Genomic DNA, 13,892 nt, shown 5'->3' on the forward strand with positions numbered 1-13,892 from the left:
TTGGGCCAGGATGCATGGTTTCAAGCCTCATTTGTCCCACTCAGCCTGACATCCTTATGCCATTAACACCCTATACAACTGCATGCAGCTGCACAGGGTACAATTCTTGGTGCTCATCTATTTTTTTTTTTTTTTGCTTTATTCTCTTTCTCTTTACAATCTTGTTGACTTTCATTGGATAGAAGACCTATGTAATTCCAGACATCTTTTCATCTGTCTCCTGGACTTCTCTTCCTGGGTATCCTGTGGGTACTTCAAATTTGCCAAAGCCAAAACTAAATTCATTATCTGCTCACTCACATTTTCCCACATATCGATTTTTCTGAATTCTTCTCTAAGTTCATGATGAGTGATGTGATGTGCTCAGTCCTGTCCAAGTCCTTGTGGCCCCATAGACTGTAGCCCATCAGGCTCTTCTGTCCATGGATTTTTCCAGGCAAGAATACTGGAGTGGGTTGCCATTTTCTCCTCCAAGGGATCTTCCCAACCTGGGGATCAATGCAGGGACTTCTCCTATGTTTCCTGCATTGGCAGGCAAATTTTTTTACCACTAGTGCCCCCTGGGATGCCCACGTTAATGATATCACCATCCATCCACTCATTCAAGTGAAAACTTCCAGATTATCTGTGCCTCTTCCTTTTCCACAGTTTCAAGCTTCTGTCACTCCCCCAAGTGCACTGCTGGATTAGCTGTCTAAATAGTTTCCCTATGTTTAGAAGTTCTCCCTTCAAATCACTCTCCCCACTACTGTTGCTGTTAAGGATCCAACATTTTTACTTAATGTTTATTTACTTGGCTGCACCAGGTCTCATCTGTAGCATGTGGGATCTTCCATCATCTTTGCATCATTTTTGATCTTCATTGCAGCGTGTGGGATCTTTTAGTCACAGCCTGCAGGCTCTAGTTCCCTGACCAGGGATCAAACTCAGGCCCCCTGCATTGGGAATGGGGAGTCTTAGCCACTGGATCACCAGGAAGTCCCTGTGTTTCCTTCTTTACATAGAAATGAGCATGCATGCTTAGATGCTTCAGCTGTGACTGACACTGTGGCCCTGTGGACTGTATGTAGCCTCCCAGGCTCCTCTGTCCATGGGATCCTCCAGGCAAGAATTCTGCAGTGGGTTGCTGTGGCCTTCTCCAGAGAATCTTCTGACCCAGGGATCGAACCTACATTTCTTACATCTCCTGCATTGCAAGCAGATTCTTTTACTGCTGAGCCACCTGGGAAGACCAGATATGAGCATATTGCTCCCTTATTCAAAAACTGATGTTGGCTTCTAGTTTACCATAATACAAAGTCTAGATATGCAGGAATGGCAAACAAAATCTTTCATATTCTGGCCCAAACCAACTTTTCCAGTCCTACACTTTATCCCTGATCCTAACACCTTCCCTGATCTTATCCACAACAGACTATGAAATCAGTTTCTTGAATGTGATTTTCCCACTTGCTTTAGTGCCCTAGTGCATTTGGTGGTGTCTTCCTCTGTGTTTTCCCCTATGAGATTCCATCATCCACTCTTTATGACTATGTTCACAAGTGACCCTTTTTTCAGGCACCTCTGGTTCTAATTAACAGCCCCTTTCTCACAGCTTCTAGCACTATTGGCATATTAGTATGAACTGTGTAGAAGTTATTTTGCATCTTTTTCACTACATTTTGTGTTTCTGAAGGGCAAGTTTAAGCCTGTTCATTTCCATATCATCAGCAGCTTGCCTAGTACCTGTACATGGTAGATACTGAATAAAATTTCATGAGTTGAATTGGGCAGGATGCTTGAACATCACTTTGTTCAAAGGACCAATGACTACTCTCAGCATAATTTTCAACCTATTCCTTTTCTTTAGACATCAGAAGAATCTCAGAATGAGATAGTCCATGGACCCTATTGGAGACAGTTGCTATGTCATATTCCCAAACTTTAGCCAGGTCTCTCTAGGGATATAGAGGCTGTGATTTCTCAAATGACTGGCTGGTGTCTGAGTATGGTTTTCCCCAGATATTAGAGTTCCCTGGAATCAGAGATTTTCAATCTAGGACCTAGATTCTAGGTTCCACTGAAGACTCTCACCATTCTAAGAAGCTTAGCAGTTTCTTCAGTGGTAGAAAGATCAATATATATTGTTTTATCACCTGTGGGTCCCATCCCAACATCTCACTAAGGTTTGAGATTTTAGAGCATGAAAAACCAAAAGAATGACTTCACTATCTCAAAACCTTGTTAAATCTCTCAGTTATCCTGCAAGCTTGGATGAAAACCCGCTCATCTGCAGGTTTTGTAGAGAGCCAAGCGAAACAGTATAGGTGAATCAGACTGACTTCTATCATTCTCCTTAGTTAAACCCCACGGTACTTGTGCTGGTTTAGGTAGGACACCCTTACCGACTCTATGAAGCCTAAAAGGAGTATTTTCCTCGAAATGAGCAATTGGATGCTTGTAGAACCCAACTGTGGTAGCTACTGAGGGTAGGAAAGAGCTTGATTCCAATTTCCCTTCAAACATAAAAACGTGGTTCTACTAGAATCAAAGCAACAAGTTGCCACTGAAATTGCAGTGACCGGTCAGCAAAGGAGGCCTACTGGAAGCGCCTTTGGGTTGATTTTTGGGACGAGTCAACTCACCCTAAGCCCAGTGTTTAATTATGCGACCCCTCAGCCCGCTCCACAGTCTGGAGCCCTCTTTTGGACTCTGAAAAGGTTTAATGGGGGATCAATCCACAATGCTAGTGTATTCGGCCTCCGAGGCCCAGCATGGGATCTCTAAGATTTCCGCCTCGGGGCTGACCTGATCCTAAGAGGGAGCCCCGGGCTCGGGAAGCGTAATCACAGCGACCCACGTGGGCCGGAACCGCGGGGGCACCAGCCGGGGGTGGGGGCGCCGGCAGCTCGGAGCGCGTCAGCAGCCCGCCCCCTCTGCCCTCCCCTGGGCGGGGCCAGCCCCGACGGCGCTGACTCAGCAACGCGTGGGGGGAGTTTTGTCCCTCCGCGGACCCCGTTTCTCTCGCCCTCCGCCGCCACCGAGCCGGTTTCCTCTTTCCGGCGCTCCGGGTGCGAGAGGCAGGTCGGACCGCCCAGCCTGATAAGCGCTGTGCTGTCCCGGCGCCGGCGTGAGGACCCCGAAACTACCGTTACCCCGCTGGGCAGCGTGGGCGCCATGAACGGAGCTGGTGAGGCGCCGCTCTTCCCTGCCGAGGCTCTGCCGGGGGGCCTCTGGGGGTTCCGTTGTGTCCCGGAGGCCCGGTGGCGGGGAAGGGCCGGGGCTGGGACCCCGGGCGACGGCGGGGATGGAGCTTTCTGGATGGGCTAGAGGGGCCCGGAGGGAGGCAGCTTCGTGGGCGAGGACGCTGGTGAAGGGCTTCTCCGCTGCTCTATGGTCACCGCGGGATGCTCTTACCAAGTTAGCGCCGGAGTGTAGGAGATGAGCCCTCCTCAGCCTTGTTTTTGATGTTATGATCCCATCAGGTATTTCAGCAGGATTGAATTCGGAGAAGGTAGCGACTCTGCTTCAGAAACTGAATTCCGACCCTCAGTTCGTACTGGCCCAGAATGTCGGCACCACTCACGACCTGCTGGACATCTGTTTGAAGAGGGCCACGGTCCAGGGTACTCAGCATGTGTTCCAGCACGCCGTGCATCAGGAAGGCAAGCCCGTCACCAACCAGAAGAGTTCAGGTGAGGTCTTCAAACTTCTTGCACACGTCCCTTGACTTTCCTGAGAGCATACCATTGTGGCGTCTTACCTAAGAACGGTCTTAAAGGGAACAGAGGTTTGGATGGAGAGAAATTGGGATAAATTCTTAAGAGAATAGACGCAGATACAGGCAGGTCCAAGGAAGCTACATTGTGACTTGTTTTGCTGCTCTGTGGCTCCTTCGTGTATTTGATTTGAGCACTCAAGTGACTGACTAGTCCAAGGTCATCTGTTTGAATGTACTTCACGGATACTCTGTCCTGAAGTTATATGATTGCAGCCTGATGTCTTGGAGATACTTTTTCTTGGTACAAAACATGCAAAAATGGGACTTCCCTGGTGAAGCAGTGGGTAAGAATCTGTCAATGCAGGGCTCAGGGTTCCATCCCTGGTCTGGGAAGATCCCACATGCCTGGGAGCAACTAAGCCTTTGTGCCACAACTTCTGAACCTTGCTCCTCAACTAAGACCCAGTGTAGCCAAAAATTAAAAAAAGAAACGTAAAAATATTCATACCCCAGAGAACTCCTCCATGTTGCCCTGAAGGCCATGTGTGGGATGGAAAAGACACAATGTAATTGCATCAAAACATCATCAAATGTTTTTAAGCATACCTTTTAGTTGCAACTTGAACAAATGTGCTAAAGGTTCAGTTCCCACTCAGAGACCAGTTTGTATGCCTTGCTGGTCAAGAGCTCTTGTTCTACAGTCTGGCACCGCAAGAAAAACAGCTACAGTGAAAGATGGCCTATCTAGGAACCTAAATAAGGAGGACATTCTGACAGCAGAATTATACTAAAAGAACTTTTTAAAGCCTGTGTATGTTTGTTGCTCAGTTGTGTCTGACTCTTTGCAACCCCACGGACTGTAGCCTGCCTATCCATTTAAAAACTTCTCCCAGTCTATTTATTTTGGCAGAAGGTGGATCAGTGCTTGTTTGAAGCCAGCCAAAACTCAAAAGTGTACATTTATGATGTAGATTTATTTTATTGTATGTAAATTATACCTCACTAAAGTTGATTTTTAAATTTTAAGGAAAAAATTACGACCCTGCAATAATTAATGTTTTGTCATCATAGAAAATGCTTGGGGTGGTGTGTCCTGTCAGGCCACAAATTATTCAGTCAGTAATGTCCCAGTGGTCTTACATGGTGTTGAATTGCAGTGACCTCTTAGGGAAGAGCCTAGAAATGTGCATCTGCAACAAATCAGGTCTTATATGTTCTGTAGTGTCACTTTTACTTACAAAAGATATAGATAGCACATGAACTATGTAGTTTATTTTCATTCACTTTTCACATTAACAGTTCATCTAGATTTCCTCACTAGGAAATAATATTATATGTATGAGAGAGGTAACTAAGTCATTAGTAATTTAAGTATGCTAAATCATTAGTGATTTTGAAAAAACACGGTATGTGTACTAGTGGTAAAGAACCTGCCTGCCAATGCAGGAGACATAAGAGACATGGGTTCGATCCCTGGGTAGGGAAGATACTCTGGAGGAGGGCGTGGTAACCCACTCCAGTATTCTTGCCTGGGGAATCCCATAGACAGAGGAGCCTGACAGGTGATAGTCCATGGAATCGCAGAGTTGGACATGACTGAAGCACAAAGATCACTTAAGTCGGTACAGAAGATGGTAACATTGTGGAGTTTGTGTTATCCACTTATAGGACAAATGAAGAATATGATTATATGCTTGAGGGGTAGCATAACATTTTTAGAGCCAGCTTTATGCATGCTGATTCAAAACATTGCTGTCTCAAAAATGGTAGATGGAAGAAAGATAATGTGTTCTGATTAAAAGAAAGTAAGTAAAGTCAAGTCACTCAGTCATGTCTGACTCTTTGCGACCCCATGGACTGGAGCCTACCAGGCTCCTCTGTCCATGGGATTTTCCAGGCAAGAGTACTGGAGTGGGTTGCCATTTCCTTCTCCAGGGGATCTTCCCGACCCAGGGATCGAACCTGGGTCTCCAGCATTGCAGACAGACGCTTTACCATCAGAGCCACCAGAAAAAGCTATGACAAACCCAGACAGTGTATTAAACAGCAGAGACATTACTTAGCTGACAAAGGTCCATATAGTCAAAGCTATGGTTTTTCCAGTAGTCATGTATAGATGTGAAAGTTGGACCATAAAGAAGGCTGAGCACCAAAGAATTGATGCTTTCGAACTGTGGTACTGGAGAAGACTCTTAAGAGTCCCTTAGACTACAAGGGAGATCAAGCCAGTCAATTCTAAAGGAAATCAACTCTAAATATTCATTAGAAGGACTGATGCTAAAGCTAAAGCTCCAATACTCTAGCCACCTAATATGAAAAGCTGACTCATTGAAAGAGACCGTGATGTTGGGGAAGATGGAAGGTAGGAGGAGAAGGGGTGACAGGATGTGATGGTTGGATGGCATCACTGACTCAATGGACATGAGTTCGAGCAAGCTTCGGGAGATGGTAGAGGACAGGGAAGCCTGGCGTGCTGCAGTCCATGGGGTCACAAAGAGTTGGACACGACTGAGTAACTGAACAGCAACAAGATGATGGCAAAGGCACTGATGCCAAGATGCAGGTGAAGAGTGTGGCCTAGTGACAGTGACCTGTGAGTATGGAAAGCGCAGTGCTGCTTTGTCAATTTATTGTAGTGACACGATTTTAAGTTATCTATATATTTAAGCTACTAAGCTAAATATTGTAGGTAGTTACTGTTTCCTCTATGTTTTTAAGTATTCATATAATCCAGTTAACTAAATAACTTAAAAAAAGTTTCTTCTTGGAGGCATGGGGATTGACTTATGTTAGAGTCACCTTATATTGAGGCATATACTATGTATTCCAGATTAAAGGTAGGGACTTTTTGAAACTTTTGACATGTACTGCCGAATTGCCCTCAAATATTTTTTTACCTGTTTAGATTCCTATCCAAAGTGTGTAAGAATGCTGTATCCCTGGGTCCTTGCCAATACTGGGCATTATTAATTATAAAATAATGCTTTCCCATTTAACAATTATGATGAACTTAAAAAAAAAATGTTTCTTGGCTATTTGTCTCTTTTTTGGCTATTAGTTATTCATGACCTCTACTCATATTTCTCTATCAATATTTCTTTTTCTAATTTTCTTAGACGATTTGTAATTGACTCTTTATGTGACATGTAAAGAGATTTTTTTTTTAATATATTAAGGATATAAAACTTTGTATATATAACGCAAATAGTCAAAAAGAAACTACCTTTCTTGTTTTTGTATCTTTCTGCTTTTTGATTGGTCTTAAATTGTCCAAGATGTTATCATACATTCAGTGTTGGGAAATACAGTTAGAACAATGTAAGCTATGTGAACACTCACCCTAATTTCTTGATTTGCTTTCTCCTTTCAGGACGATGCTGGATCTTTTCTTGTCTGAATGTTATGAGACTTCCATTCATGAGAAAATTCAATATTGAAGAATTTGAATTTAGTCAGTCTTACCTCTTTTTCTGGGACAAGGTATGGAACTGATTTTCAAGAGTCTTTTTGTTTCAGCATCAGCTTTGTTAGGGACTGTTTCTTCATTTCTTGCTTTTCCAGTTGTCGTCTGCCTTCCATTATAGATGCGACACCATTTGTTCTGATTTCCAAAGTATCAAAAATTGACTCTTTTCAAGGCAGAACCACTCTGGGTTGGTAGGTGGCTTTTTTGCAACGAAATAATAAGTCTGATGACTTACCTTACTACTTCCTTGTGTCTTTCTTATTTAAAACTTTTTGTTTTCAATAATTTCTCCTTTTAGCATCTTTATGTAGGTCATTGTCTTTCTAGGACCTAATTCCCTTTCTCTGGGTAGTACTTGTCTGAAAAACAGTAAATAATTTTATTCCTTTTTTAAAAAAAATCTTTAAAGTGTGCATTGTATGTGTCTGTTAGATATTTATTGATTGACAGCTCTAAGTATCAGATTTTTGTTTCAGAATAAAGCACTGCCTTGTTCAGGATAAACTATTACAATGTGTACACACATTAAAAGAAAATCCTTCACATATTCTTACGAAGCCAGATATTCCTTTTTTTTTTTTCCCTTTGGCCACACTGTGCAGCATGTTGGATCTTAGCTACTTGCAACTCCTGTGTCTCCCTCATTCCAAGCAGATTCTTTACCACAGAGCCATCAGGGAAGCCCTTAGCTCCCCAACCAGGGATCAGACCCATGCTTCCAGCAGTGGAAGCATAGAGTCTTAACCACTGAACCACCAGGGAAGTCCCAGAGATAGTACTATTTAGATATCAACTTTAGTTTAAAAATAACGACTCTGTCGGGTCTGTAGTAGTTCCAAGATTCCTGTTCTGTTGCTAATGCCATTAAAGATATTAGCTCTTTTCTCCCTTAATTTTATTTAACTTCTCTTACTTTAGGTTGAACGCTGTTATTTCTTCTTAAATGCTTTTGTGGACACAGCTCAGAAAAAGGAGCCTGAGGATGGTAGGCTGGTGCAGTATTTGCTTATGAATCCTGCCAATGATGGAGGACAGTGGGATATGCTTGTCAATATTGTTGGTAAGAGCCCTTCTGTAAGAGAACTGAAACCCAGCTTCATGAAACAAGGTTTTGTAGTTCAGCATAGGCCATTTCTTTGGTGTTTAAGTATAGAGTAGAACTGGTCCCCAGAAGAGTATACAGTTAGCTCTAAGAATCTTTATTTCACGTTCTTACCTAGTAAGTACCTTTCTTAAATTGGAGGTAAAGAGATAGGTACTTTGAAGTTTAGATTAGAGAAGAAAATGTATTAAGTATAACTGACTTTGTATGAAAAAGTTTCTCTCTTTTCTATTGATGTAATCAAGAAACAAAACCGCAACTGTTTGAAAATATCCTCTTTCAAAAAATTGTCTTTGGGGGAAATTCCCTCATATTGAGTACTTTGCAAAGTGTGTTAGACTAAAAACAGAATTAATTCTAAGATGGATAGATAAATATGCAGCTTAAATGACCTGTTTAATAATACTGTGAGATTGTTCAGTTTTCTGGGTTTCATTTTTATTGTCATGTCTGGCTCTTTGTGACCCCATGAACTGCAGCACACTAGGCTCCCCTCTTCTTTACCGTCTCCTGGAGTTTGCTCACATTCACGTCCATTGAGTTGGTGATGCCATCCAACCATCTCGTCCTCTGTAGCCCCTTTCTTTTGCACTCAATCTTTTCCAGTGAGTTGGCCCTTCTCATCAGGTAGCCAGAGTATTAGAGCTTCAGCTTCAGCATCTGTCCTTCCAGCGAATATTTAGGATTGATTTCCTGGTTTGATCTCCTTGCTATCCAAGGGACTTTCAAGACTCTTCTCCAGCACCACAATTCGAAAGCATCAATTCTTTGGCACTCAGCCCCTTTTATGGTCCAACTTTCACATCCATACATGACTACTCAAAAATTGTAGCTTTGGCGATACAGACCTTTGTCGGTGAAGTGATGTCTCTGCTTTTTAATAACTCTGTCTAGGTTTGTCATAGCTTTCCTTCCAAGGAGCAAGTGTCGTTTAACTTCATGGCTGCAGTCACCATTAGACTAGCAAAATATGGCCTATTTTTAAAAGCAATAGCTGTTTTTGTCCGAATTTCTGACAGTTGGAATTTATGTTTACTTTACGGAACATTAAAATTTGTTTTCTTTTAGAAAAATATGGTGTTATCCCTAAGAAGTGCTTCCCTGAAACTTACACAACAGAGGCAACCAGAAGGATGAATGATATTCTGAATCACAAGGTACAACATACCTTAAACTTAAAGAGCATTAAACAAATACCAGGGTGGGATTACATGTAATGTGCTTACCTTTTCCAGGGGCTTTTCTGGGCATTGCAGTGTACACAGGCTATCTATAAGATAGCTACTCAGTGTCCATCCAAGGCAGTGTAGCTGCATATTAACTTTAAAAATAACTGATGGGACTTCCCTGGTGGTCCAGTGGTTAAAAATCCACCTTCCAATGCAGGGGACAAGGGTTTGATCCCTGGTCATGGACCTGAGGCCCCACGTGCATGGGGCAACCAATAAGCCCCCCCACCACAACAAAGACCTAGTACAGTCAAAATAAAAAATAATTATTTTTAAAAAATAATGGCGATTAGTAGGGTGGTTTTTTCTTCTCTTTAAAAATATCCCACTTTTATTTCTGTTGATTTTAATTCTTTCTTATGAGTACTGAGGAATGAAAACCCCATTCTCAGTGTGGGACAAGCACATGGGGTGCTGTGCCTCTCACTTGGTTCTAGTGGGGGCAGACTGGGACAGCTTTACGGTCTAGTAAAACCAGACACAACTCTTTGGAAGACTTCCTTAAAGACTAGACACAGTTCTTGGGCTTCCCCAAACTACCTCAAGTGTAGTTTATCCACTCAATAAAACATTTGATGTAGTCGCTGGACTGCTTTTTATTGCCTCAGTTATCTTAATGAATCATTCTGTCTTTTCTACATAACCCAATTTCCCAGGGAGGACTGTGAATCCTACAGGGATACTGCTCTGCCTGCCAGACTTCTTTTTTAAGAACTGGGAGTTGCCAAAATCTGCTGTCTTGATCTATGAGGCTAAAAATTGGATTTGTCATCCCTGGAAGAAAGACTACATTTTAAAATAAACTGTAAAATATGTTTCCCCAATATGAGAAGTAGGTTATTTTCCACTCAGGAAAGTCTGGGGAGTATTATCCACAGGCTAAAAGATCGTTAATTGTAAGGCATTGGATTCCATTTCAGGTGGGAACAAGATCCTCTTTAGCCCTATGGCTAGGTTTATGACTCACCTTTATCTTAGGCATCTCCCAAAATTGAAAACAACAAAAATGGAAAGTATATTGGGGTTTGGAATAGCCATAATCATAATGATTTTACAGAGAAGAAATAGACAACCAGGAAGATTCTAAATTAAAACATATTAGAGTGAATTAGTGGCATAATCCGCTTGTCTTCCATTTTTTCATGATAGGCATTTTGAAATCACATGTTTTCCCCATTCCCAGACACGTCACAAAGGGTACCATCAGTTGCAGAGCAGAAACAGTTACATCTAGTATTTTAGGGGAATCATCCATGTCTTTTCTCCTTATGGAGAAAGTTTTTCTGTCTATGTTTAAGTGGAGTTGTTGGGGAAAACATTTGCTTTTATGAACTTTGCCCTGGGTCTTGACTGAGTTACACTATAAAATAGAGTTAGCATTGGTCTGTTAGTCTCCTTTACAGTTGAATTTGGGTAACTGTTGGAATGTTAAATAAATTTCTGTCATAGATGAGAGAATTCTGCATACGACTACGGAACCTGGTACACAGTGGTGCAACCAAAGAAGAAATCTCAGCCACACAGGACTCCATGATGGAGGAGGTAATAACAATTACTGGATTTTTTATAACCCTTTTAAAGAACTCTGAGAATGTTCCTATCTGTTAAATTGATTAGGAAGCATGGTCATTGTCATTAACGTTGAATTGAAAATTACTTATTTTACAGCTAGAAAGGCTGAGGTATAAACTTTGCAGTTTTGTATGGGACTTGGGAGATTCCCAGGTGGCTCAGCAGTAAGGAATCAACATGGCAGTGCAGGAGACGCCATTTTGGTCTTTGGGTCAGAAAATCACTGAGAGGAGGAAAGGGCAAGCTGCTCCATTATTCTTGTCAGGAAAATCCCCTGGACAGAGGAGCCTGGTGGTCTACAGTCTGTGGGGTCGCAAAGAGTTGGACACAGCTGAAAATCTGAGTATACATACACACGGGACTTGTACTTGCATCTTCTGTTTCCCAATTTAGGATTCTGTATAATTTCATTCTTATTCATTTCATAAATATTGAATACCTGCTAGGAGTTTGGCACTGGGAATACAGACATGAGAAAGACAGTCTCTACTCCCAAGGAGCTCGATCCCTTGGTTAAAAAAGCACATGAATGATTATAATAAATCCTATGCTGGGGATTATAAAAAAGGACTTGGTGGTCATAGAGGAGGGAGTGAATAAGTCAGTGAACTGAAGGTTTCATGGGACAGATATTTGAACCAGTTCTTGAAAGAGCAGTAGAGACTTACCAGGTGGAAAACTGGGAAAACCATTCCAGAAAACAGGACTTGCATGTACAGTGGCATGAACAAAGGTGAAATCTTCAGACAACAGAGTACCTGAAACATACCATTTTGTGAGTGTGTTTGGTAGCAAATTAAGCTAGAAAGGCAGAGCTGTGAGGGATCTTAGATAGATGCCAGATCTTTTGGCTTTATTCTGTAGCAATAAAAATGGGAAGCTATTGATGGTTATAGTGGTTAAAACAATGTATGTGAAGATATTTTGGAAAACTTAAAGAGCATTAAACAAATACCAGGCTGCAATATTTATTATCAGGGCAGTAGGAATCTTTATTACATAATTACATCAATGATTACATTTAATACTATCCATAATCCAAACGAATATGTATAAAACTGTGAACTTGCTTTAAGAAAAGTACAAACATTTCTATTTTTCATCTAGTGAACCCATTACTTGGAATCACTCAACTAACAGTTCTTTCAGGACTATTTTTGTGGAAGTAAAATGGTCTAAAATTTTTTTTTTTACTACAGTGGACAACGTTAATGCTTCACTCATGTTTTCTTTTAAATTTTATAGAGGCTGTATAGTGTAGTCCGGAGCATGGTCTCCAAGGTCAGACCGTCTTGTCTTCTCATTAACAGCCATGTGACCTGGGATAGGTTCCTCAAACTCTCAAGTCTCAATTTGTTCATGTGTAATGCCTCTACCCTCTCGCTTGATACAATTTAGTTTCTTAAATACTGTTCAGTGGCTGAATCCAGAGGTGTCATTTTGTCTGATACATGTAAACTATCTCATATTCACCTCTTTGTTTAATGCCTCTACAGCCTCTAGCTTGATACAATTTAGTTTCTTAAATATTGTTCAGTGGCTGAATGAATCCAGAGGTGTCATTTTGCCTGATACATTTAAACTATTTCATATTCACCTCTTTTAGGCCTCTAGCTTGATACAATTTAGTTTCTTAAATATTGTTCAGTGGCTGAATACAGCATAGGTGTCATTTTGCCTGATACATTTAAATTGTCTCATATTTACTTCTCTCTCTACTCCTTAAGTGTTCTTTGTTAAGAAAGGTATCTGTAGTAAAAGAAACAGGCTTTGGAGTAGTATGGGTTTCACCTCTATCACTTAACAGCTCTATGACCTTGGATAAAATTACTTAACCTGTCTCAGATTCAGTTTGAGTTTAAAATGCATTCCTCATTGGATTTTTGTGGGGATCACATAAAGAATTAAATATCTGACTGTAAGTCCTAGTGCCTGGTACATAGCAGGTGTCCAGTAAATGATAGTTTTCTTGTTTCTTCCTTAGAATGCTCTCTCTTCTTAAGGCCATGTCTCTTGTATAATTTGCCTTTATGATTATACTAAGATGGTGGGGTGTAGGGGTTAGGGAGGAAGGGTCTGTAGAGTTATGGAAATAGGCTCAGATGGTACTTATTGCAGATCACAAGCATCCTGTTGACTTAAGATATTTGCTTTAATGATCTTTTAAATGATGTATCTAAAATCCATGGTTTCACCCTGCGATTAGCTGGTAAGAGGGCAGATATATTCTATATATCTTTTCTCTCCTTTCCTAACCTTGGAAAAAGTAAAACACTACCTTGCCAAGTCCTGAGTATGAATGTTTTAAGGATTATTTACTTAATGATTCTCTGAAAACTGTTGACTACAGAATTCTGTGTGGTAGGTCTTTAGATTTTTACAATTCCCTAGATGACTTCTCATTAGTGAACCAGACTCTTTGGTAATGAAGAGTCTAGTTGTGGTTTTAAAGCCACAAATTAGTACCTGTGATTTGCCTAGCCTTGTAGGCACATCAAAATGATGACTTGAATCAACAACCATGAAGCTCACATAGCTTTGAATGAGATGTGTTTATGCTAAAGGCATTCTTTCTAAGGAGGCTTCCCTGGTGGCTCAGTAAGTAAAAAATCTGCCTCTGTGATGGCAGGAGACTCAGGTTTGATCCTTGAGTTGGGAAGATCCCCTGGAAACGGGAATGGCTCCCCACTCCAGTGTTCTTGCCTGGAGAATCCCATGGACAAAGGAGCCTGGTGGGCCACAGTCCGTGGGGTCAGAAAGAGTCAGACACGAGTGAACCGACTGAGCACAGCACAGCGCACACCTAGTTATCTCTGTCTTGTT

General features: G+C 41.5%; 1 protein-coding gene across 1 annotated transcript in view; it reads left to right on the top strand.

The window, feature by feature from the left end:
- The first annotated feature begins 2,950 nt into the window (after positions 1-2,950).
- BLMH (bleomycin hydrolase) overlaps positions 2,951-13,892 on the top strand; it is a 40,830-nt gene continuing 29,888 nt past the window's right edge. The window contains exons 1-6 of the mRNA XM_065910536.1: positions 2,951-3,169; positions 3,465-3,674; positions 7,071-7,180; positions 8,085-8,226; positions 9,337-9,425; positions 10,947-11,039. Coding sequence (XP_065766608.1) covers positions 3,157-3,169; positions 3,465-3,674; positions 7,071-7,180; positions 8,085-8,226; positions 9,337-9,425; positions 10,947-11,039 — 657 coding nt within the window. The 5' untranslated portion in view covers positions 2,951-3,156. The remainder of the gene's footprint in view (positions 3,170-3,464; positions 3,675-7,070; positions 7,181-8,084; positions 8,227-9,336; positions 9,426-10,946; positions 11,040-13,892) is intronic.

Source organism: Muntiacus reevesi, chromosome 18, assembly GCF_963930625.1.
Source record: "Muntiacus reevesi chromosome 18, mMunRee1.1, whole genome shotgun sequence".
Classification (NCBI taxonomy): Eukaryota; Metazoa; Chordata; class Mammalia; order Artiodactyla; family Cervidae; genus Muntiacus; species Muntiacus reevesi.